This window comes from Procambarus clarkii, chromosome 21, assembly GCF_040958095.1.
Source record: "Procambarus clarkii isolate CNS0578487 chromosome 21, FALCON_Pclarkii_2.0, whole genome shotgun sequence".
NCBI classification, from domain to species: domain Eukaryota; kingdom Metazoa; phylum Arthropoda; class Malacostraca; order Decapoda; family Cambaridae; genus Procambarus; species Procambarus clarkii.
The window spans coordinates 35,561,449-35,585,393 of NC_091170.1; the positions used below are offsets into that span (position 1 = coordinate 35,561,449).

Below are 23,945 nucleotides of genomic sequence, written 5' to 3' on the forward strand. Positions count from 1 at the left end.
TTGAGATTATTTTGGACTAACAGTATGACATAACCAGCTACAATGGTCCTTTGTTTTAAGTTTATATTTGTCTTTTAGTTAAGCAATAAATTTGACACTGATTTATCAAGAGCCAAGGTAGCTGGTAGTATCACTATTAAGGATGCTGGCACGAGGCACGAGGGATCCACTAGTACTAGACGCTGGGAATCGTGTATTGTTCCTAGTACGCTTATGGAAGACAGTGGATTTATTAGCGGAATACCTGCTCATCTTCTTACTTCACTGCAGTGTTGCCCACTACTCTTCAGAAGATAATTACTTTCTTTTAGGAGTGCTTAAAAGATAATTCATTAATTGCAATTCTCCAGGCTACTAAAAGAAAGTGAAACATAAAAAATACTTCATAATAATATATTCCTTCTACAGACAATATTAATAATACAAATGCATATTTCTCTCAAATATAAATATATTCTTTCTTGGCAACACTGCTTCTTTATGCGGCACTACACTCTGGCACTACACTTGAGTATTGGACAGGTACTGGCTGGAGGTGTAAGGGCCTAACCCGCCTTGGTTCAACGCCTAACTATCATAACTACTTAACTATGAGAATGACAGAAAGAGAGAAAGATGAGGGACCAAGAGGAAGCTGCCCCATTTCCAGGTTCCAGCCTTAAGGACCCTCTTAAAAAGTTTTCGTAAGTGAAGATAAAAGTGATTGGCACATGCGAATTCACATTAATCCTATTCAAAAGTAAATATAATTATAATTCTTTTTAAATAACAAAGAAACACTGCATAGTATGTCCAGGTAAATCTAGCAATGTAAGTGGCACATCACTCGACATATTGCACACCAAGCATGCAGGCTTCCCTCATTACAATATGTCAAGTATAAGAAACATCAAATACTTTACGTCTTTCATCACTGATTTTTTGATCATAGACATGCCATTGCAAGTCACTATTTTGATTTAATTAATGTTATAGGAAATTCTCTTAATATCTGTTCGTTGTCACACATTCTTTGCATCACAATTTTTGTTTCTCAGTTCATGAGATATTTCACAGATTTACGCCACAACTTCTTCTTTTATAGTAGTAGGTGTGGTCTCGAGGGCTTCAGGAAGTGTTGCAGGTGAGGTGTTTTCAGATGACTCCTCTACTGGTGAGATAAGGGATGGGATGAGAGGTACTGTAGAGAGTGAATCAGCTGTGGCAGTAACAATTACTGACACACCTTCCCCAGCACTACTAATAATACCAACGCCACTGTCTGATGGTGAAGGGACGGGAGTAGAGGATTCTGAATGAGGGGCAGTGCCATCCGGATGGTAGGGCTTGCAATATGAATATCGGTGGTTCATATGCTGAGAATAGGAACCCGAGTGAGAGAACCTCTTGAGACACTTGTGGCATTGGTAAGGCTTCTCCCCTGTATGTAGTCGACTGTGTTCTGTTAGATGATGCTTGTGCTTGAATGCTTTGGGGCAGAGATCACACTTGAATGGGCGTTGGCCTGTAAAAATATTTTGCCCATCATATATATACACTTCATACTGAACTAACCTAAAGCATGACAATTTTTCCATATAAAAGGACAATCTGTCTCACTATTACTACTGTATTACTAATTACTCTATAACACAAATGTTTCAACAAAACATAAGGGGATATTGACATTCACCTCACCTGAGTGCTCGTACTTGTGGCGGGCAAGGGACGATTGTTTATTGAAGGACTTGTCACACTGGTCACACTGAAAAATACCACCCTCTTCCTCACGGCGTCTCTTGCGGCTTTCATCACCACTGTCATCATCCTATGAGTAGAAATTGGAGTTTAGTTTAAATAAATTACTATTAATATGCAACCACAATTACCAACTAATTGCAATGAAGAAAGGTAGTTACTCTATATGTATTACTTGTGCAACTGTTAAGACAAAAATAATGGCATGAACATTAGTGCAAGCAGGTTATAGTAAAGTATACAGTCATCAGAATACTACACACCACAACTATTGCCAACTCACCCTCGGTCGTTTCTCACTGGAATCCATATGGTCAGGATACAATGCTGGCAAGCCAAGCTTTGCCCCATGGAGAATCTGTGCCAACTTGCAGTGTTGTTCAGAGATCATAGTGGGCAAACCAGTCATTGTTAGCCCACTTGATTCTTTTTGTTCTGCTATATTATTATTGAGAGAGTTAGGTGTAGGTGTGCGAGATTCAGATTTGTAAGAAATTGCCAATGAGGTGGAATCTGCATCTGAATCAGAATATACAGAGGCTGGTTTTGGTGATGCTGATGGAGACGATTTTTTTGTGGAGAGATCAAGCGGTTGGTCATCATCATTTCCATCTGCTCCATCTGCAGGTATTGGCGAGGCACGACCATTGTGAAGAGGGTAGACTAGACCTGGTGGTGCCAACAGGGACGAGTAATAGGAGCCAATGCTTAAGGCCTTGGGATTAGCCTGAGTGTTGGGCGGAGCATAGCTGCTAGGAACATAGCTTGAAGGAGTATAGCTAGCAGGAGTATGGCTAGGATTGCTGTAGCTTGAGGGGTAACTGGCCTGGGAGTATGTTGGTGTTGGGGTAATTGACCGACCCTCACGACGGTCACGAGCTCGAGCATTCTGGAACCATACCTGCACCACTCGAACTGGAAAACCAATCTTTTCAGCAATGGTTAGCAATTCTTCTTTCTTAGGTCGGGGGTTAATAGCATAGTGGGCTCGCAGGACAATAAGCTGCTCCTCACGGATGTGAGAACGTACACGAACCTTCTTTCCATCACTGGTGGTCTCTTCATCATCTACAATATGGCCAGAATCTGCATCTCTCTCCTCATCCCTACTCAAAATGACCCGACTATGCATATATTGGGACTGAGAAATATGTTGAGATGGTTGCTGCCGTTGTTGATGGCGTTGAGGTTTCTGATTTTCTGCTAGCTCGTGTAACCTTGCTGCCAGACCCTCAATTAGATGTCCCTTGGCAGAGGTAACTTCAGGAAGACGCGGACACTGGCGGCAGGCATGTAGAAAAGCTTCACTACGATTTCTGAAGGTACTGCCACACAGCCTACAAGAAAGGTCATCAGCAATGGCTGCAGAGTCTAGTGCAAAGCCCTGAGAAGCTGATGATACTGTTTCTTCAAACTGATGTTTTGTGACACTTGTGTTGACACTTTCTAACATATTCTTCAATGTGGACATACCTTCCTTATCACTCTTATTTGGAAAGTCGTTCTTTTCGTTTTGCTTACTTTCTTCTTGTTGAAGTTCTCCCTCTTCTTCCTCTTCCTCCTCTCTTGTCTCTTCCTTGATAACAAGTTCACCTGGCTCTCTGTCATCATCATCTTCCTGTGGTGCATTTTCACAGTGGTCTTTTTCTCCACTACCTTCCTGATGAGCTTTGTTGAGGGCTGCCTGGGTCATGGTGAGAGAGAGGAGCGATGAATACTGAGGGTGGAGTTGTGCAGCCAATATGAGGGAATTGAAAGGGTGGTAGGGTGACAAGCTTTGATGGAGATTGCCTGAAAGCCCTTGAGGTAAACTCTGGGAAAATCCCTGTGGCAAGCCTGCAGTTAGACTGGAACTACTGAGGCCACTTGGAGACACTAGTGATGGTGGAGACATGAGGAGAGAGTCCCTAGAGATGGGGCGTGTTGGTGAGGAATACCCGAGATCTGCTGAATGGGTTGGAGACTTGTCCTTGGGTAAGATTGGTAAGTAAGATCCATTAAGGATAGGCCGTTTGGTATGGGGTCCTGGAAACTGTGGGGATGTACGTTGCATCAGACCATTAGTCCTGCCACGTCCAAGCTGTGAAAAAAAAAATATTTTATCAAATAAAAGACTAAGTAATTATTCAGTGTGCCTTAAGTGTAATGTTGTTGTACTCCAATTATATTTTAAGTTTCTTAAGGTTAAGTTCCCTCTGACACAATGAGTTCAGTACATAAGCAACACTCTGACAACACTATACTGTACAACATACTGTACCAACAACATAGTACTATACAACAGTATTAAAATACTGTACAACAGTACTAAAATACTGTACAACAGTACTAAAATACTGTACAACAGTACTAAAATACTGTACAACAGTACTAAAATACTGTACAACAGTACTAAAATACTGTACAACAGTACTAAAATACTGTACAACAGTACTAAAATACTGTACAACAGTACTAAAATACTGTACAACAGTACTAAAATACTGTACAACAGTACTAAAATACTGTACAACAGTACTAAAATACTGTACAACAGTACTAAAATACTGTACAACAGTACTAAAATACTGTACAACAGTACTAAAATACTGTACAACAGTAATAAAACACTGTATAACCATACTAAAATACTATACAGCAGTACAGTATTTTACAAAAAAACAAAAAAACAAAAAAGCTGATACTTTCATGGGTAAACATTTGACATATTTTCCCTTGAACTAGCATGATCACAGCACATGATCCTTACTTCATTTTTCATGTGTTGCAAACAAAAAAAATCTACTTCTGCCACAATTATTACCCACTAAGCCATCATAGTTTACTTTACATAGAAGCTTCAGCATTCACACAATTACACATGAGTCATTTCATCAAACCAAATGATGTTAATTCTGCCTTATCATTATCCCTGAAATTTAGTACACCCACTAAACATTAACTGTGTATTTTACTTATTTTAACCAATTCTAGCACCCCTATTACTCATGTTCACAAATTTGTTTTAAGATATTTAATTTCTTAAATTTAGATGTAGTTAACTTACACACAGAGTACTGTAATCACCTCACACATATGTTGCAATTATAACACACACCTATGCTGCAATATCACACACATACATTGAAGTTATACTACATATGTATGTTGCAAAACACAGATACACACATCTGTTGCAATTACCCTGTACACTCATTCTATAATTATCCTATGCACCTGGTGCAATTCACCTATTCACTTGATATAATTTTCCTAAACTTTCACAATTCTTATACTGTATTCTATATTTTCTGTCAATATAATATAATAATAATAATAAAAGTAATAAAAATGATAATAAAATTATAATAATAATACATTATTCATGAGACTGTGAATGCAAAGAACATAAGACAAAGGTACAATTGTATGTACAGGGGGGTTGCACAGTAAATGAAGCCACTATTGTGCAGAGGGTTATGAGCTCTTTATACAATACATTATCTTTTATAATATTTGTATATTCTCCTTAATTTATAACTAAACTTAATTTTTGGTATATTATTTGCTCAAGAATAACAGTTACAAAATAAAATTAACCCTTTGGTCATTGAGACTACTACTTGCAACAAGAGCAACTGTGTATTCAACTTTTCTCATTGCTATTTCTAAAGTACTTTTATTCCAACATTAAAAACTATTCCCTTACAGTAAATATTTAGATCATTATAGCACTTAATTCAGAGTGTTTTATCAGAGAATTTATAAATTAAAAATGGCAAATTTCAAAAGATGATGATATTCACCTGGCATTTTTTGGAGGACATGTGAGAAGAATATGACCCTGAATGGGAGAACCGCTTGCCACAGTGTTCACACTCAAAGGGCTTCTCACCACTATGAATCCTCTTGTGTTCCTGCAAGTAATCACATTATAAATACCAATAGCTTACAACATTAGGGTTTTTATATCTATATATACCCTAGGCTTCATATTAAAATAATTAAAACAATAGTAGTATAAAATTCTCTAATAATTAGGCAGCTTAATAGTTTACACAAGAGACTGAATTGGTAGGTGACAGGTGATAATGTGTTACCACTTCATACTTTTTTTACTACCACAAAGCTCATACAGTAAATGGAATGCATTTGGAAGTGATGTGGTGGAGGCTGACTCCATACACTGTTTCAAATATAGATATGATATAGAGCGCAATAAGCTCAGGAACCTGTAAACCAATAGATTGACAGTTGAAAGGCAGAACAAAAGAGCCAGAGCTCAAGCCCCAAAAGCACAACTAGGTGAGAACAATCACATAAATAAATGTGATTGTCTCCTTGCTAAATAATAAAATATTTGGTGGACGTCTATTGTGTAACAAATCTGAAGCAAATTACAGTACCTGATTGATTAGAAAACTTAAATAATAAAATACAGCTATAATAAAACCACCAATCAAAGGTAGCAGAACGTCAGCAAGACTGAATGAGATATAAAATACTGTACTGACCAAAAACAAACTAATGTTGTCCTCACATACATTTAAAAAGTTCCCAAAACATAAACCACAATACTCAAAATTACTATTCCGCACTGTACAGTATATTGCATAGTCGGAGACTGGCCCATGGATTAGAGAGGGGGATGGTAATATCCCCTGGAACCAATCAAGTAGATCTAAAGCTATATCCATATTAAATATTGAGTTGATCAAATCTAAAACAGTATTGTGGAAATTGAGCTCTAGTGAAAAACTTATCAACCACATTGCCTGACACTTAATTTTTTTTTAATCGCATACAAAACAGTAAAAATATTTTAAAGATATTTACATTGCACCACTACAGTATTTGGATACTAACCCATGGGGTACTGTGCTATTTATATACAAGATAACATATCTAATTAAACCTGCATATTTAATCAGAAAAATGTGTAAAAAAAACACTTCAGTTACAGCAAAAATGGTGCCTATAATATTTTTATGGAGTGTTAAGAGCTGCCAGATTCTCTATATTGCTAGAAATGTAACTACCAATCCTTATTTACCAAACTCATAACATAATAATTATTGTAAATTTACCCTGAAAACTAGGTAGTTTTGACTACTACAATTACTGAATTGTGATTCTAAAACAATATCAATGTGATTGAATTGTGGTCACCAAACAATAATGATTATTTCTAACTTGGAGCAGTAACCATTGGGGCTACACCATATTTTACAAGTACTGTATTGACAAGTATGGTCAATTCAATGATCAATTCTGAATTGCACTGAATTGTAGTGTATTTTACAAATACTGTATTGACAAGCATGTCAATTCATTGATGCACTGAATTGACCATACAAATGCAAAACTTGAAATGTTAATCCAGAATGCCTATTTTTGTCTAGAAAGCAACATGCTATTACCTTGTATTACAAAACGTTCACAATTTTTTTTAACTAAAATTGTATTTTCTTTAACGTTAATTCACGGAAATTATCATACACCTCACTTATTTATACAATCTCACGGATGCAGGACGCGCGTACACGATAAAAAATTCTAATTAATTTTACAGCACCTGAGATACAGGCGCCTATGAAAAAAGAACGAAAAACTTTTTATTTCCTTAATGACAAGGTGTTTACGAGGGCCGCGACAGAAGAGCGTTGGCGGACGCGGGAGAGATAAGGCCACCGCCCGACGGGACAGGAAGCTTCACATGATACCAAAGTACTGTAGGTGCACGCATCTCCCTCCCTCATCCCTAACGCATCACCCACCACCACCAATGCAACTAACTTCTTGCCTTTCGAATGTCATATTCTAAGATACTAAATGGATATGCAAGCAAGAAAAAGTACTGAACATGTACAATAATAATGATTTATAAGACGGTAAATAACAAGGTGGTGGGTTAGCCATGTGCACGACCCCCACCCCTCCCTCTGCCGCAATCCCCCCCCCCCCCCAACATCCTGTCTACCTGCTAAGGGGAGGTGAGGCCCCGGAGCCCGCCCCTTACTACCGCCTTCCTTCCCTCCTACCCGGTCGGCCATAGCTCTTGCACTTAGATTCTAATACTTCTGGACATCTTTCTTCCCTTCATCTCGTGCACACTTCTTCCCATAACTTGTGCATATGTTCAAGAATATGTTCTGCCCGAAACGCTTTGCGTAATAGTGGCTTTAGGCATTGTATGTACTAGCTCTATCTATAAATCTATCATTTTTTGTATAACCTCTTGTTTGTATGTACTTTACCTGAATAAACATTTTTGTATTTATTTATTTATTTATAAAATTAAGAGTGATATGCATTAATGCTGAGATTTTTAAAAAATCATACGCGCACATAATGTGCTCAAATTTGAACCGCCTATATTCCTCTTAATATTGTTGCTACAGTAATATGGTCGCTCCACATCCAGTCACTCTCTCAAACTGCTGGGGATTTTTTTTTAAGTTAACGTTGCATTGTTTTCAGATTAAATGTAATCACCAATATACAGTTTGCACAGAAACCTCATAACGATGCCCGAAACGCTTGGCGTAATAGTGGCTTTAGGCATTGTATGTACTAGCTCTATCTATAAATCCATCTATGTTTTGTATCTCACCTTGTATGTATGTACTTTACCTGAATAAATATTTGATTTGATTGGACAGATAAAACAAAAACAAATCTTCTACAGTAACATTTCACATAGGAGCAAAATCTAGACCCCCCCCCCCCCTCTCAAACATTTCCACAGTTGCCTATGACCTACATAAGGACGCACACATCAACCGCTGCCCACGTTTTTCCCAGGCCGCCCAACGGACCCAACACCCGCCCTCGTGTCTCCCCGGCCGCCCAATGCACCCCAGACACCCACCATGATCCCTCCCACCCCCCATTATCCCCCCCCTCCCGTTCCTTCCTCAGGCCGCCCAACGAACGACTGACACCTACCAAGAATCCCCCCAACCCCCCTAGCCCCCCGGCTCCCCCCAGTCCCCCGGCTCCCCCCTTCCCCCCAGTCCTTCCAACGGCCTTATGTTCGTCTCGCGTCTTACCTTGAGGTGGTGTTTGAACTTGAAGGCCTTGCCGCACTCGTCACACTTAAACCGTCTGAGTACGTCCGACTCCTGGTGGGAGATCATGTGTCGTTGCAGGCGGTGAATGTTGGCGAACTTCTTGTGGCACACCGAACACGACTGCACCCGGGAAAGAGATGAAATTAATTAGTAATCAGTGTTTTTATTGTCCGTATTCGATTTTTTTGTAAACAAAAATCAGTTAATTCATTGAATAAATTTCAGAATAATGTACAATGATTATATTTGCCAGAGCTAAAATTCAACGATAGAGAAAGGTTATCATTCGGTCGAGCTGCTTAAATTTACTAATTTAAAACATACAGTATTAGCCTTTATTTAATTTTCAGCCGGCATTTTATACCACTTATTGTATAGCACCGTACTGAACTACAGTATATTCTTCTTTGTTTAGCGAAATACACGTAGCTTGAACAAGCCTATTAGACAATATAATTGTGTAAAATTCATTTGAAATTTGCACCTTCGTTTTTAATCCATTTTATTACGCGAGAACAAATTTACCTTTTGTTTTAAGGACCCTTCGTGGCTGTCTCAACAAAAGTATTTTGTATCAGGCAATTCTGTGTTGATCAAACAGTTGCATATCTCAGTGTGCCATGTTTACAAACGCGAAGAGGGAGGAAGGGGAGGAGAAAGGAGGAGCAACAGGTGCTGCAGCAACAAACGATAAACTCTCCTCAAGTGCATGACAAGCTTAACAATTTACCGGGGAAAAAACATTGCAAGTCAACGGAATCTTATTAAGGAACTTCACAAGCTTTGAGATCTTTTTTATTTGACCACACTGACTTTAATGGATGTGCTAGGCCATGGAATACGAGTTCAGTTAACCTGATGGGCTACAAAGCAATAACGTTTATATAAGTATAAAGTAGCTAAAGTAGTCACGGAGCGAATGAGAAGCTTAACGAAAATGCCCTCATGGACAAATAAATATTCGTCTTCTAAAAACGGTGAATCATTATCATATTTTAAACTAATAATTCCTTATTAGTTTATTCGAATTAGTAACGTAAAAAGTCGTGAAAACACCGTGAATCAAATTCAGGCCCAGTAAAAATGGTTGGAATTAATTACGAAGGGGATAATAAATCAATACAGTACTCTAAATCCAAACGGAAAACTAAGATCAGGAGAAGTAATTTAGATAAAACAATTAAACCACGGGACTTATCCTATCAGAATATCCGGTGGATGTCAGAAAATTTTGTGCGACTGGCTAACATGATTATTCACAACTGTTTAAATATTTTGCAATTACAAATTTCTAACTTTTAATAACAAGTTAAATATGTTGGGAGTTAGGCACTCTTTAAACGGTGTACGGTATAGAATTACAGTACTGAATGTGCGTTTGGGTGTGGTGTGCCTTCGTTGTTAGCGTGTATCTTGAGGTTATCTTTAGATGATTTCGGAGCTTTTGTGTCCCCGCGGCCCGGTCCTCGACCAGGCCTCCACCCCGAGGAAGCAGCCCGTGACAGCTGACTAACTCCCAGGTACCTATTTACTGCTAGGTAACAGGTGCAGCAGGGTGAAAGAAACTCTGCCCATCGTTTCTCGCCGGCGCCCGGGATCGAACCCGGGTCCACAAGGATCACGCGTCCAGTGTTATGTCCGCTCAGCCATCGGCTCCCTAGCATGGCTTCGTTGCTAGTATGCATTATGTCTTCGTTGAAGGCGTGAATTATGTCTTCGATGCTAGCGTGAATTATGTCTTCGTTACTAGCATGAATTATGTCTTCGTTACTAGCGTGAATTATGTCTTCGTTACTAGCGTGAATTATATCTTCGTTGCTAGCGTGAATTATGTCTTAGTTACTGGCATGAATTATATCTTCGTTACTAGCGTGAATTATGTCTTCGTTGCTAGCGTGAATTATGTGTTTGTTGCTAGCGTGAATTGTCTTCGTTACTAGCGTGAATTATATCTTAGTTACTGGCATGAATTATATCTTCGTTACTAGCGTGAATTGTCTTCGTTGCTAGCGTGAATTATGTCTTCGTTGCTGTGTAGAATGTCTTCGTTGCTAGCATGCAGAGTGCCTTTGTTGCTAGCATGAAGCGTGCCGTAGCTAAATTTAAAATTAAATTTTGCCCCGAGGGGCGAGTTTATTAGGCATCGCCACTCATCTTGTGAGTGGACACACCGCCATAGCAGCATGTACAACACTCCCCAAAAGGAAGGAAACCCGCTGGGTTGTTCATCCTGCCACTTGTACCCAGACACAGCTGGGACTAGCTTAACTATTCCAAATGTAGGCTAGGTATAAGGAATGAGTGGTCGTTCACGGAGAGATGAGAATGGTACAGCCAGAGTAAAGCTGTCGCTGACAGCTTTACTAAAGCTAAAGCTGCCTTGGGTTGTAATGGCAGACTTTTTGATTGTTGTCAAAGATGGGACAGGAGTGAAATTTTGAGAACAGTCTCTCTGGGTAAGTATTGTGCCGCTGACATTTCTTTAGCGTGAAGTGTGTCTTCGTTGTTAGCGTGTTTCGTGTCTTCGTTGTTAGCGTAAGCCACTAGTTAGCCACTATCTAGCGTTAGCGTAACCACTACACATAAAGGGCATAACTGGTCGACCCCTCACAGTGTTAAAGAGAGAACTGGATAAGCCCCTCCAAAGGATACCTGATCAACGAGGCTGTGACTCATACGTCAGGCTGCGAGCAGCCGCGTCCAACAGCCTAGTTGATCAGGCCAGCAACGAGGAGGCCTGGTCGACGAACGGGCCTCGGGGACGCGAAGCCCCTGAAGCACCTCAAGGTAGCGTGTATCGTGTCTTCGTTGTTAGCGTGTATCATGTCTTCGTTGTTAGCATGTATCGTGTCTTCATTGTTAGCGTGTATCGTGTCTTTGTTGTTAGCGTGAAGTGTCTCTTCGATGTTAGCGTGTATCGTGTCTTCATTGTTAGCGTGTATCGTGTCTTCGTTGTTAGCGTGTATAGTGTCTTCGTTGTTAGCGTGTATCGTGTCTTTGTTGTTAGCGTGAAGTGTCTCTTCGATGTTAGCGTGTATCGTGTCTTCATTGTTAGCGTGTATCGTGTCTTCGTTGTTAGCGTGTATCGTGTCTTCGTTGTTAGCGTGTATCGTGTCCTCATTGTTAGCGTGTATCGTGTCTTCGTTGTTAGCGTGTATCGTGTCTTCGCTGTTAACGTGTATCGTGTCTTCGTTGTTAGCGTGTATCATGTCTTCGTTGTTAGCGTGTATCGTGTCCTCATTGTTAGCGTGTATCGTGTCTTCGTTGTTAGCGTGTATCGTGTCTTCGCTGTTAACGTGTATCGTGTCTTCGTTGTTAGCGTGTATCGTGTCTTCGTTGTTAGCGTGTATCGTGTCCTCATTGTTAGCGTGTATCGTGTCTTCGTTGTTAGCGTGTATCGTGTCTTCGTTGTTAGCGTGTATCGTGTCTTCGTTGTTAGCGTGTATCGTGTCTCCGTTGTTAGCGTGTATCGTGTCGTGTCTTCGTTGTTAGCGTGTATCGTACTTTGGTTGTTAACGAGTAGTGTGCTCTGCTTGTTAACGTGAGGAATACTTTGGTTGTTGGCGTGTAGCGTGCTTTAGTTGTTTGCGAGACGCGGGCTGTAGTTGTTTGCGTGTGGCGTGCTTTGGCGTGTTTTAGATGTTTGCATGTAGCGTGCTTTGATTGTTAGCGTGTAGCGTGCTTTGATTGTTAGCGTGTAGCGTGCTTTGATTGTTAGCGTGTAGCGTGCTTTAATTGTTAGCGAGTAGCATGCTTTGATTGTTAGCGTGTAGCGTGCTTTGATTGTTAGCGTGTTTTAAGTATTAGCGTGTAGCGCGGTTTAGATGTTAGCGTGTAGCGTGCTTTAATTGTTAGTGTGTGGCGTGTTTTAAATGTTACCTTGCAGTGTGCTTTGGTTGTTAGCATGTGTGTGTGCTTTAGTTAACATGTAGCGTGCTTTGGTTGTTAGCGTGTGGCTTGCCTTGGTTGCTAGCGTGTGGCTTGCCTTGGTTGTTAGCGTGTAGCGTGCTTTGATTGTTAGCGTGTAGCGTGCTTTGATTGTTAGCGTGTAGCGTGCTTTGGTTGTTAGCGTGTGGCTTGCCTTGGTTGTTAGCGTGTTGCACGCTTTGGTTGCTAGCGTGTGGCTTGCCTTGGTTGCTACCAGGGGACGCGCCTCGTGAAGATAATGGTAGGGGCTTGCTCCCCTTCTAATACTTAATGGCGTGGTCCAAAACCTGTCCGGGGGTGTTTTAACAAAAGAACTGTGGACAACCCCCCTCCCTCCTGTTGTGACTAACAATCAATATTCTGTAACAAGTAAGTGGGTCGAGGATAAATCCTGCTGTCAAATTTTACAAGAGTATCACAATCGACTTGAGAATGGTCCAGGACGGACCGAAACGTCGTTGTCCCTTCACCTTCTAGTGTGTGGTCTGGTCAACATACTTCAGCCACGTTATTGTGACTCATCGCCTGCACAAGAGTATCAAAATCGTAATGTTAATAACGGAAAAGTAATGATTAGTATTAATTATAATGAAAACCAAAAAAATCATGATTGATTCAATAATTGGAAAATATATACATTGACGCAGGCGCAAACAGGTTGAAAATGCAGATAAGCTATAGATAACCGTATTATGAAGTCTTGGAAAGTACTAAAAACAGAAGAATATGTGGCTTCATTTGAGGGCTTAGGGATGGAGGGGGGCTTCGCTATGTGGTCATTGTGCAGTAAGTGATGCAATTGATATGTCAGTTGTAAGTGACTGGAAGTGACATTTATCAACTGTTAGGTAATTCCCTTCATTACCCTGACTGTTCATTTCATCCCCCTTCCATGTTATCAAGGAAAATACATCCCTATTAACATCTACAACCCCTTACATATAAATACAACCACTACATATTAACACCTACAACCTCTACGTATTAATACCTACAACCTCTACGTATTAATACCTACAACCCTTAAATATTAACACCTACAACCTCTACGTATTAATACCTACAACCCTTAAATATTAACACCTACAACATATTAATATAGACAACCCCTGCATATTAACTTACAACTACATATTAATACAACCACTACACATTAATACCTACAACGCCTACATATTAATATTTACAACCTCTACATATTCTTAGGTACAACCACTATATATTAATAGCTACAACCACTATATATTAATAGCTACAACCCCTGCATATTAACTGCTACAATGTACACATATTAACACCAACAACCTCTATATATTAACATGTACAACCCTTAAATATTAACACCTACAACTCTTAAATATTAACACCTACAACTCTTAAATATTAACACCTACAGCCCCTATATGTTAGCACCTACAACCCATAAATATTAACACCTACAACCCATATATGTTATCACCTACAATTCCTTCATATTAAATTAACATCTACAGTCTCTCCAAAATAAGTTAAAAGCCATCTAAACTGACAACTACAAGCCCCGCGTATTAGTAGTTATGTCTTCACCTTGAGAGACATACGCAGCTGTCCATGTTAACATCTAAGCCTCCCTATAAAAAGCAACAGCTTCTCCAAATTAACACATAATTATACTATTATTGATATATATATTACTTTAGTGTGATTTCTTTTTTGTATATGTATAATGTTACTATTAACATGTTAATAACACATGCAAATCTTCTATATTTAAAACTACGTCTCCATGTTTCCGCTATATGAACAGCTAAAATACTTCAAATTCAAACGTTACAATCCATCCACATTAACAACTTTAGCCACTTTCATACGAACTGTTACGAACCATCCATTTCAGCGAACTTTTCCATATAACATACCTACAATTCCTCCAAATTTCCGAATATAATTCATGTGTTACAACCTATCCATATCCCTTGCTCAAAACCCTCCTCCCTATCGATTAGTCACTCTCTCCAAATCAAACAATTCAAACAATACCGTCAGTGCAAATACAATTACAAATCCGCCATAACGCACGCAACAAACCATACAAATCACTCACCACAACCCCCAACAATTACAACTACAACCTCCTGCATATCGACTGCCACAACGGGCTTAGGAGCGTATACACCTAAATGTGTGTGTGTGTACAGGGTCGATCGTTAACTGTTGAACCCCAACTTGCTAGCTGTCGGTTGTCTAATGTAGAGACTCCTGACCCTCCTGTTTAGTGTTCGGTTGTCTAATGTAGAGACTCCTGACCCTCCTGTTTAGTGTTCGGTTGTCTAATGTAGAGACTCCTGACCCTCCTGTTTAGTGTCATGTCTATTTCTAAAACAACTTATAGAATTAGAACCTACAATCTCTCCTTCTAGCTCATGCCATTTGCTCATCATACATGACAATATAAAACCACAAAGGAAAAATTAAATGAGGAACTACTTGAGTACGTGTTAATCAACACATCTTCAATGGATGTGTTTTGAAGGTGTGTTGTCGTTATACATTGTCACATTATTCATCACGTGTCAATTTGTGATTTTCCATTGAATTAACAAAAATTAATCTTACAATGTATAGGTGAAGTTTGATGGTACTACTAGTCAGATAAATTTGCTCTTTTCCCATAGCTTTATTATGCAACATATTTGTTTTAGGTTTTGTTAAAAAAAATCATTATTTTCAGTTTTATACAAATACAGTAACCTGTTTATTAAGCGAGGCTTTTTCAGAAAATTAATATTGCTGCACACTGTTTCTGATGGTAATACCATTATAAGTGCTGTCGTTATAAAGCTGAGCTTCCCTGTTCTGGTTGCCTGGTCAGTGAAGCTATTTGTTAGAAGCCAACACTGTCCGGTTGATCCGGTAACTTATGCAGAAACTTGTCAAGTTCCATCTTGACGGCTTCAACTTTTGTTCCACCAATATTTATTATTATATTTGCGGGAAAGAGGCTGAAGCGTCGTGTTTCTCTAATGTTTACTCATTACTCTGAGTGTTCTTGGTGACGTGAATGCTTAAGAGTTAGTGGATAATTCTACTTCGCACTTCATACGCCTGTAACTGGCTCGGAAAGGAAGGGGAAGGGGGGGGGGGGAAGAGGGGTTTGAGGAAAGGAGGGAAAGGGGGGGAGTGCACAGTTGGAATAATGAGGGTTGGAGAGGAAGAATGTGGGAGATAATAAGAGTAAGACTCACCACGCTGGCGCCGCTCAAGAAGTCGCCCTCATCTCCCATGGTAGCATCTGACGTGGGTGTGAGGGCATCGGAAGGAGGGCTGATGGGGGCATTGGTGGGTGTGGCGGCCTCGTCCGTTGGTGTCTGGGGACTCACACCCTTATCGTTCACACCCTTGTCGCCTGCTGCAAGAAAATCAAATAAAATATGAATAAATGTGAACATTTACGCAACAAGACAGCCTAGCTAACACGATGTAAATGTCGCATGACTAGTGAAACAAGACAAATATTCCCTGGACATTCCATAACAATTTGAAAACGCAAATCCAAATGTATAGGACAGGAATTTTAATGTTTTTTATTTTGCTAAAATGCCCATAATTTTTAACATAAAAGACATTCAAAGCACTACTATCCCATTGACACAGACTAGAATCAATGGCTTGCATTTATGTAGATTTGAGATAAATTAATTGTCGATTGTGTGGACTGTCCTGCTCTTCCAATCTCCCAACAACTGAAAAAAAAATACATAAAGCAAGCAAACAATTGTGCCAATTGTACCTAACTGGCATATTTAAAAAATCACAGAGTAGTTTGAATTCTAGCAGCTGAGAGGTACTTATCAGGAGTGTTTTATCCGAAGCCTATGTTCAACAAATTTATTAATAGGTATATAACATGGAAAAGTGTCTAGACGTATGTGAAAAATTCAAATACAATAGTTAATACCACACAGCTGCTTGAAATGCAAAAATAAGCAAAATAACCGCTACCGTAGTTAATAATGTGCGCTTAACCTAAACGGTAAAAATAAACTTTTACGAAGAAACGAAATATTGCCTAGTCAATATATAAATTATAAAAAAAAATTATTACATAATCAATACACCGCTGCCGATAGAGAAAACTCCAAGAATCGTTCACAGGTAGATAATACGCTAAAATATTTATCAAAGGACAATGTAATATGTGATATTATAGACACACCCCAGTAAGCAATACTATTTATTGCTTACACTGGCCACCTGTGTAATACAATGTGAACACAAAGGAAAATATACAAACTGTAGCCTAGGCTATAAATACACACGAGAGACGGAAGAGAAGAGAAGAGAATAGGAGAGAGAGAGAGAGAGAGAGAGAGAGAGAGAGAGAGAGAGAGAGAGAGAGAGAGAGAGAGAGAGAGAGAGAGAGAGAATGAGAGAGAATGAGAGAGATGAGAGAATGAGAGAATGAGAATATGAATATGAATATATACTACTTTTCAACGAGATTTATTTGCTTGAATTAAAACCACGAGTCAAACATGTGTCATATCTTTCTTTTAAAAACATGGCCTGACACCCCATTTGAGAACATCTAACGCATCATAACACAGACGAATGTCTGTCGTCCAAGACACGTTATTACGAGACATTCCACTGCAACGTGACGAAGGACGCACATCCGGTAAATGCCCAACGCTAAGTAAAGGACTAAGTAACGCTTTCGTCACAAGATTTAACTTCAATACGCTGAGATGAAGTTGAAAGGAATGGCAGTCTCGTACCATGTGTTCAGTCGTCAGTTATTATGGCAGAGTTAAGAGATCTCCGTCCACAATATTAGGAACACCGACGATGGTGATGCGTGGCATCACCATCTTCTCACGTCCCCCAACTGTCGTTGATACACTCGGAATCCCCCTAATACAAGGATATAACTATAAATACCTCCAGCAATGATGAATTTATATAAAGAATATGAAATTAATCAAGGAGGTATACACAGTGTAATTTATTGGGTCGAGACTATCAAAAAAGTGAAAACAGGAGGAGGGGGCCAGACAATAACAATTCGGTGATGGAGATACGGCAACACGCATGATTCATCCGCTTGGGTTGTATTTACGCGCGAGTTAACGCTGAGTAAGGTGGCGGGGGGGACGCGCATCCCTGGGAGGCGGTTGGGCATGTTGGGCTACTCCCCCGTCGCGTCTGGAGTTACATGATGAACTGCGGGTCCCAGGTGAGGCACGCACCCACTCACACACTCACCCTCATACGTGCCCAGCCGCTCTCACCTGGGCATTACGCCACCCGCCACGCTTTTATTTCAACATGACATCTCGGTTTCTTTATTTTTCGGATTTATTTAAAAAAAAGGAAATCTGGTTATGGCTCATGGAGGATTGCCAACACTGCCTGATTTTTTTTTCTTCATAACTATTCGTGACTTGCGCTTTGTCAACGCCCAAAGGCCGCTAATCTTTTCCGGAACGTCAAGCGTCAAGACACTGCAGCTTTATCCTGGCCCCTCTGTCACGCGCCCCTCTTCGTGTCTTCTTGTTCCTCGCATCAGCTACTCACTCAACTCTTCCTTTACCCTTGTTTGTACCATCTTTCCCTATATATTTAGTTTCTAAGCGTTAAATATATATATATATATATATATATATATATATATATATATATATATATATATATATATATATATATATATATATATATATATATATATATATAAATTTTTATGATTTTTGTTTTAAACTACTGCTACTGCTTGCTTTATCTCCGCTCTCGTTTTCTCCCTCTGTACCCAAGCCACGTGATGTCATGTGACATGCTCGTCCCCCACGGGTGAATTGTGTCCACCCTCTGTCCTTTCTTTGGTGCTGTCTAAACCTGGGCATCTTGCGAGTTTCCTCTCACTGTCTCCTACAATGAGTCACATCCCCTGGTTGGCTCAGAGAAAGAAAGGATTCAACATAATTTACATTTTACGACGGCATCATGGGGCTGGAGGTTGCCACTGGATCTTGGTTGATAGTTGTGTAATAGTGAATCTATATTCTGACCTCACTTGGTCATGGTAGCCAGCGTCGATGCTGGACGTAAGCATCTCGCTCGCTCTCTCCCTACTACCAACGAGCGATAGTGACCCTGACCTGGCGATCGATAAGACGAAGAAAGGGCCAATCGAAAGGGGTCTTGGCGGGAGGTGGTTCCGAGAGCTCCTGAGGGAAGGGGGGAGGGGATAATAGGCGAAACGGCTGACGAAGAGGAAAGGGTCGCGTGTGGTGGATGGGGAGAGGGGGGGATGGTGAAAGCGCGAGGGGAGGAAAGGTGGTCACGGAGTATCAAGCATGTGGAATATACTACTATTAGTATTCGATTCAAACGTTGAAATATAAGTCTATCCTAACTTTTAATTAGTGGGAACTAGAAAGGTTATTTGATAAGCAAAACTTGCCATCTTTGGGTGACATAAAACCCCACGAATCAGTGGAGAGGAAATCAGCCACTCTAAAGGGGTGGTGTGGGAAGGTGAGCTGACCCAAAATGGCGATTTTCTCCTTAATTCTAAAAATATTCTCCTCGTCTTAAAAACAATATGTAATTACTTGTAAGAAAGCCTATATTAACTCTCTAAAAATAAGTAAAGTTTTAACGTCAAGCAATTAATGCTATCGCGGATATTAATCGTCGTAATTAATGTCTGCCAAGGCTGAGTGAGGGTTGGTGTTGTCCTTGGTAACACTGTGAGAGAGGATCGTCCGAGGGGAGCGGGGGCGATAATGGCACACGTGCAGCTGCCCACGGACGCCGAGGGGGAGCTCTGAATTTCAAATGCCCAACGCAAACCCCGGGACAAAGGACAAGTTGATGATGCTTGGACGGAGGACGCCCTGGTCACGAGAGATGATGTATATTAAAGGCAAGAGCCAGGGCGCCACGGAGGGTGATATACGCTCCTAGGCACTCTACTCTCGGGTAGATGAGGTTGTTCCTCCCGGTGGTACAGATGCTGACACGGAATCATGATTGATCTTGAGCCGCCAGCACCGCAGCCACCCCTCGCCCGCTGGTGTACCTCCCCTCCACAATCACCTCCATCACTTGCCAACAAAGATGAGCTCAAACATTATTGGTTTTGTGATACCAACTGGTTGTCATACAAATCTGATATTATAAAACTAGAAAAATTACTGATGTTTACCATAATAATTTCCTTTGTAAAAAAAATACTCCCCATTTACTTGCTTGCTGACCTAGTCTAGCCTATTATTACATTTTGTCATGCTTACTGCAACCCATCAAAGGTTAGGCTGTGATTGCTTTAGTAACTAACAAGGTTATTTGTCTCTCTACTCTTGCCCTACTCTTCTGGGGTAAATCAGCTCGTGTAAAAGTAGGTCTCTCCTTCCTTTTCTCTTTCTCGTCCATTAGCCTATGCGGATCCTAAACTTCCCCCCCCCCACCCCCCGTCATCACCCATCCTTATTCCCAGCTGTAACGATTGTAGAGGCTGCGTCACCGCTCCAGAGCACCCCTTCACCATCACGTTGGTGATGGTGAAGGGCGTTGTTACCATCAACGCCCTTACTCTACACAAAACTGTACAATGTTGGCGCGATTACCTCGTCAGTGGTTAAAGAGATGGGGGGGGGGCGGTGGTCTTAGTGGAACAGGTGGGGGAAGAGAAATGAGTGGCTGAACTCTCCCCCCAACGTTAAGGTAAACAGTGTTACACCATAATAAATGCACTGCCAAGTTTCACTAGCACCTTCACTCATATAGTATCGGAAATCTCATGACAATGTCATCACGCATTTCATTATATTTTAACACCAGACTTGGTTGCATAAAAGAATTTAACTATTGGAAGGTTAAATTTCCAATAGTTAAATGCTGGAATTTCGGCCTTAGGTACAGGAACCGTATAGGTTATTCGATGAATTATTTTTTTCCCTTGAACGCGATTCCCCAATAGTTTTACATCCAGGGCTCCAATTAGCCTACTATTGGGTACACAGGGTCGAACACTGAACAAACGGCTCTTCGTTGTTTAATGTCGAAAACGTGTTATCTTTTGTCATGAAATGATATCAAATACACGCAATTTCAGCCGTAAACAACAGAAGTATGCCTTTGTGTAAATAAGCCTAGGACCTAAATACACACTGCACTTATATGCATAGATTTACTAATAGATGTCTGATAGATGTCTTTCAATCTTGTTAAAACATCATTCAACACCCGTCATGAATGGATGTTATGAGCGTACATGCAGCCGCAACTAGATTTAACTTAACACCTTGGCGCCTGCTCGCCCAACTTTATAAATATCATTTCATCCAACTTACTGTGACAATCAGACAAACACTGTTATTCCCCCTCGCGACAGTCCCCTTAGTGAGAATGGCGTGGGGAGCAGAGCTGACAGGCTCGGCCAGAATCAATGCTACATTAACATAATAAGCACGGTATCACCCGCTCACAGCCTCGCCCTTTCCTCCTCCATCCTACGCTTTTCTATCATATTCAACTAAACTAAAATGAAGAGATTACGTTCATACAAACTATATTTTAACGAGTAGTAAACAAGTTTTGTCCTATTTATATTTAAATAGTCGGCGCCACTAACAAGATTAAGTGATAGCATAATAATAAGTGTTGGGCTTAAGGCCAATCAACATCTGGAGGATTATTAAGGCAACAACAACAGCTTACTGACCAACCAGCAAGAATACTTTAGTACTTGAACATAGATAGTCCAGGGCAAAAGTAAACTCTCTAAACACTATATACGGTGTGTATATATACACCGTATATACACCGAGAAGAGGAGTACTCCTCTCGCTGTATGTCCCCCGAGTGATGGCATTCCGGAAATGCGTGGTTAATTCTAAGATAATGGAGACAGTTGGTTATAGTGGAATAGTTCAGGCAACTTATACAATACTGTGTTGTGACCAATGCCTGTGCATAATGAGAACATCGGATAAATACCTGTTGACATGTGCATCTTGTATAATCACTTTGAAAAATGTATTCTTTATACATTAGAGCCTTAGTAATATAAAACGAAATATATAAAGCACATTTTTTATTCAACCTAGATGGTCTTTCTAAACGTCCACATGTGGTTATATATTAATTTCTAACATTAGTTACTTCGTAGCAACCGTTCTAACCGAGATCAATTTTGTTTTTCCTAAACCTTGGCATCTGTTATAGTTCAAAAGAAATTACAATAAACGTAATGTCTTGGCAAGAATCTTTATATCTTGATGTTTCAGGAGACACCTAGCCTTGAACTTTACCTTATCGCAAGACGTCGTAAATTAGTATTTCCGTTGGCATAAACATCACCCTCATCACTCCGTCACAGCCTTAGACACCATCGTCGTATATATACTAGTCACGTACCTTCAAGGACCGCCTTACAGCCACTGACGAAACCCAGACTGTGACAACTGGGCTCATGAACAAGACGGACAGTTCACAGGTGGGCCCCCACTCGCTCCCAAGATAATAGTGCTAGTGATCTACAGGAAGGATGGCGGCCGGCGAGGGGCTTGCCTGGAGGGAGTCGATACTCAGTGTGTGTAGGAGAGAGCCAGAGACAAGACACACACAGTACGGTAGAAGCAGGAAAATTGTTTGTTAGCTGGTCACGTAAACTATCGTGGGCGTGTTTATTCCGTAGACTTTCTTACGAGGCTCCTTAATAAATTTGAGGTTCCGCATTTATATATTAAATTTTGATATAGGCTGTCCATTCATATACGAAAAAATATCGGAAAACGTTCAATTGGTAAATTATACATTGTTTGTACAGATAAGTTTTGAATTACTGATCCCCTGTATATTATATATTCATCGCATCTCACAAGTTTTCCGCTTTTCGTTAAGTAGCTTGACTTTATGACGTAGCCTACGGTTTAATTAAAATATATACACTCCCGAACACTTGCTTATGTATAATCTACCGGTTTTCGGCGTGAATTTTTAATAACAAATCCGATAAGCATGACCCACGTTCACAATTCGCAAACCAAGAGTAATAGACTCTGAGTAATATAAGGACGCTACTTATTAATAAAACATGCAACAACTTACAGAGGTAGTTGAAAACGCCGGCGAAGTTCCAGAGTCTGAGGGAGTCGGTGTATGGGGATGGAGCGTACATGGTTCTGACACCAGCCATGGTGCTTACAGCCCACCACTTGTTAACTAATTTTCACTAGCGTTACCAAGCGGTCCACATGTCCGACGACACTACGGCGCGCACTCTCCCGCCACCACAACTTTAATGATCCAACCAGACCGAGACCTTGGCCAGGCGTGTCAGTTAAGGTTACACCGGAAGAGCCGTCGTCGCATGTGACCTGGGCTACCTCCGCTCGCTCGGGGTCACTTCGGCTCCCTACGTCTCTCCAAAAGGCAAAACAGATCAGGTTTGTAGGGGCAGCCGAGAGCAGGAGCTGAGGTGGAATCTGCACAGGAATATGATACACGGTCACTTCAGGTCAACCACAGTAGCTTGGGGAATAATTTGGCAGTGTGGCAGAAGGCTGGACAGGTCACTGGGGGGCCGGTGGGGTTTACCAGGAGGATCCAATTGTACACAACGATGGCACTTAAAATTCGTTTGAGGTCCAGATGGGAATCAGCCGCGTTGCGTACAAAGTAACCGTTGTTTCAGGAGGGTTCGTTGTTTTAGAGAAATATCAACACTGAAAAATTTCTGTTACACTTGATCACAGTCACAAAAGCGTCTCCGCTAAATTCCAATGGGGTCGAGTCGCTGATGTTTTTTTATAAGGTTCACTGCAGTACAAAAGGCTCCATGAGAAATCTACACTTAAATGTAGCATACGTAACGTTAGTGACTAAGTAGGTAGCACCTTGAGGTTTCAAATGAGGAGCGCGAAAAAGTGCGTGCTATCAAACTCGCAGCTCCTACATGACTGAGGGAGTGAGGGGAGTCGGAGAGAGCCTCAGGTAGGGGACGCTGGACTCCGCTCTCATTGGTTACTACCGCTTCCGTCGCCACGCCTCCTCACCCACCCGATGCTATGCACCTTCGGCCAATTAACTCTTACCTATTTCTACGTCGTTTCTACGTGCTGCGTAACCCACACAGGAAAGTATAACCTTATGTCAATAATTGCCAAGGCAGATGTCAGAGTAAGGTGAGTTAATTCGTGAGAGTGGGAGGGTAGTAGTGGTGTGTGTGAGGAGGTGAATCACGCG

At 40.7% G+C, this 23,945-nt stretch overlaps 1 protein-coding gene across 4 annotated transcripts; it reads right to left on the minus strand.

Annotated features, from left to right (window-relative positions):
• Positions 1 to 377: 377 nt before the first annotated feature.
• Positions 378 to 23,662, minus strand: LOC123760600 (zinc finger E-box-binding homeobox protein zag-1). Of its 4 annotated transcripts, none has more exons than XM_045746302.2 (7): positions 22,809 to 23,662; positions 15,941 to 16,104; positions 8,769 to 8,909; positions 5,523 to 5,633; positions 2,021 to 3,817; positions 1,673 to 1,807; positions 378 to 1,504 (listed from the first exon to the last, which is right to left on the minus strand). In XM_045746302.2, the coding sequence occupies exons 1-7, from the start codon at positions 22,894 to 22,896 to the stop codon at positions 1,445 to 1,447; spliced, it is 2,496 nt and encodes an 831-aa protein (XP_045602258.2). In that variant the 5' UTR covers positions 22,897 to 23,662; the 3' UTR covers positions 378 to 1,444. The 4 variants fall into 4 exon arrangements, with proteins under 4 accessions (XP_045602258.2, XP_069184423.1, XP_045602254.2 ...); XM_069328322.1 differs by having other exon boundaries at positions 15,941 to 16,101; positions 22,809 to 23,661; XM_045746298.2 differs by having other exon boundaries at positions 1,678 to 1,807; positions 22,809 to 23,661.
• Positions 23,663 to 23,945: the final 283 nt, after the last annotated feature.

Coding starts and splice junctions, on each gene's coding strand:
- LOC123760600 (XM_045746298.2), bottom strand. CDS start 22,896: ATGGCTGGTGTCAGAACCATGTACGCTCCATCCCCATACACCGACTCC. Junction 5,634..8,768: donor AGTTCAAACACCACCTCAAG/GTAAGACGCGAG, acceptor GATTACTTGCAG/GAACACAAGAGGATTCATAG. Junction 3,818..5,522: donor TGTCCTCCAAAAAATGCCAG/GTGAATATCATC, acceptor TTTTTTTCACAG/CTTGGACGTGGCAGGACTAA.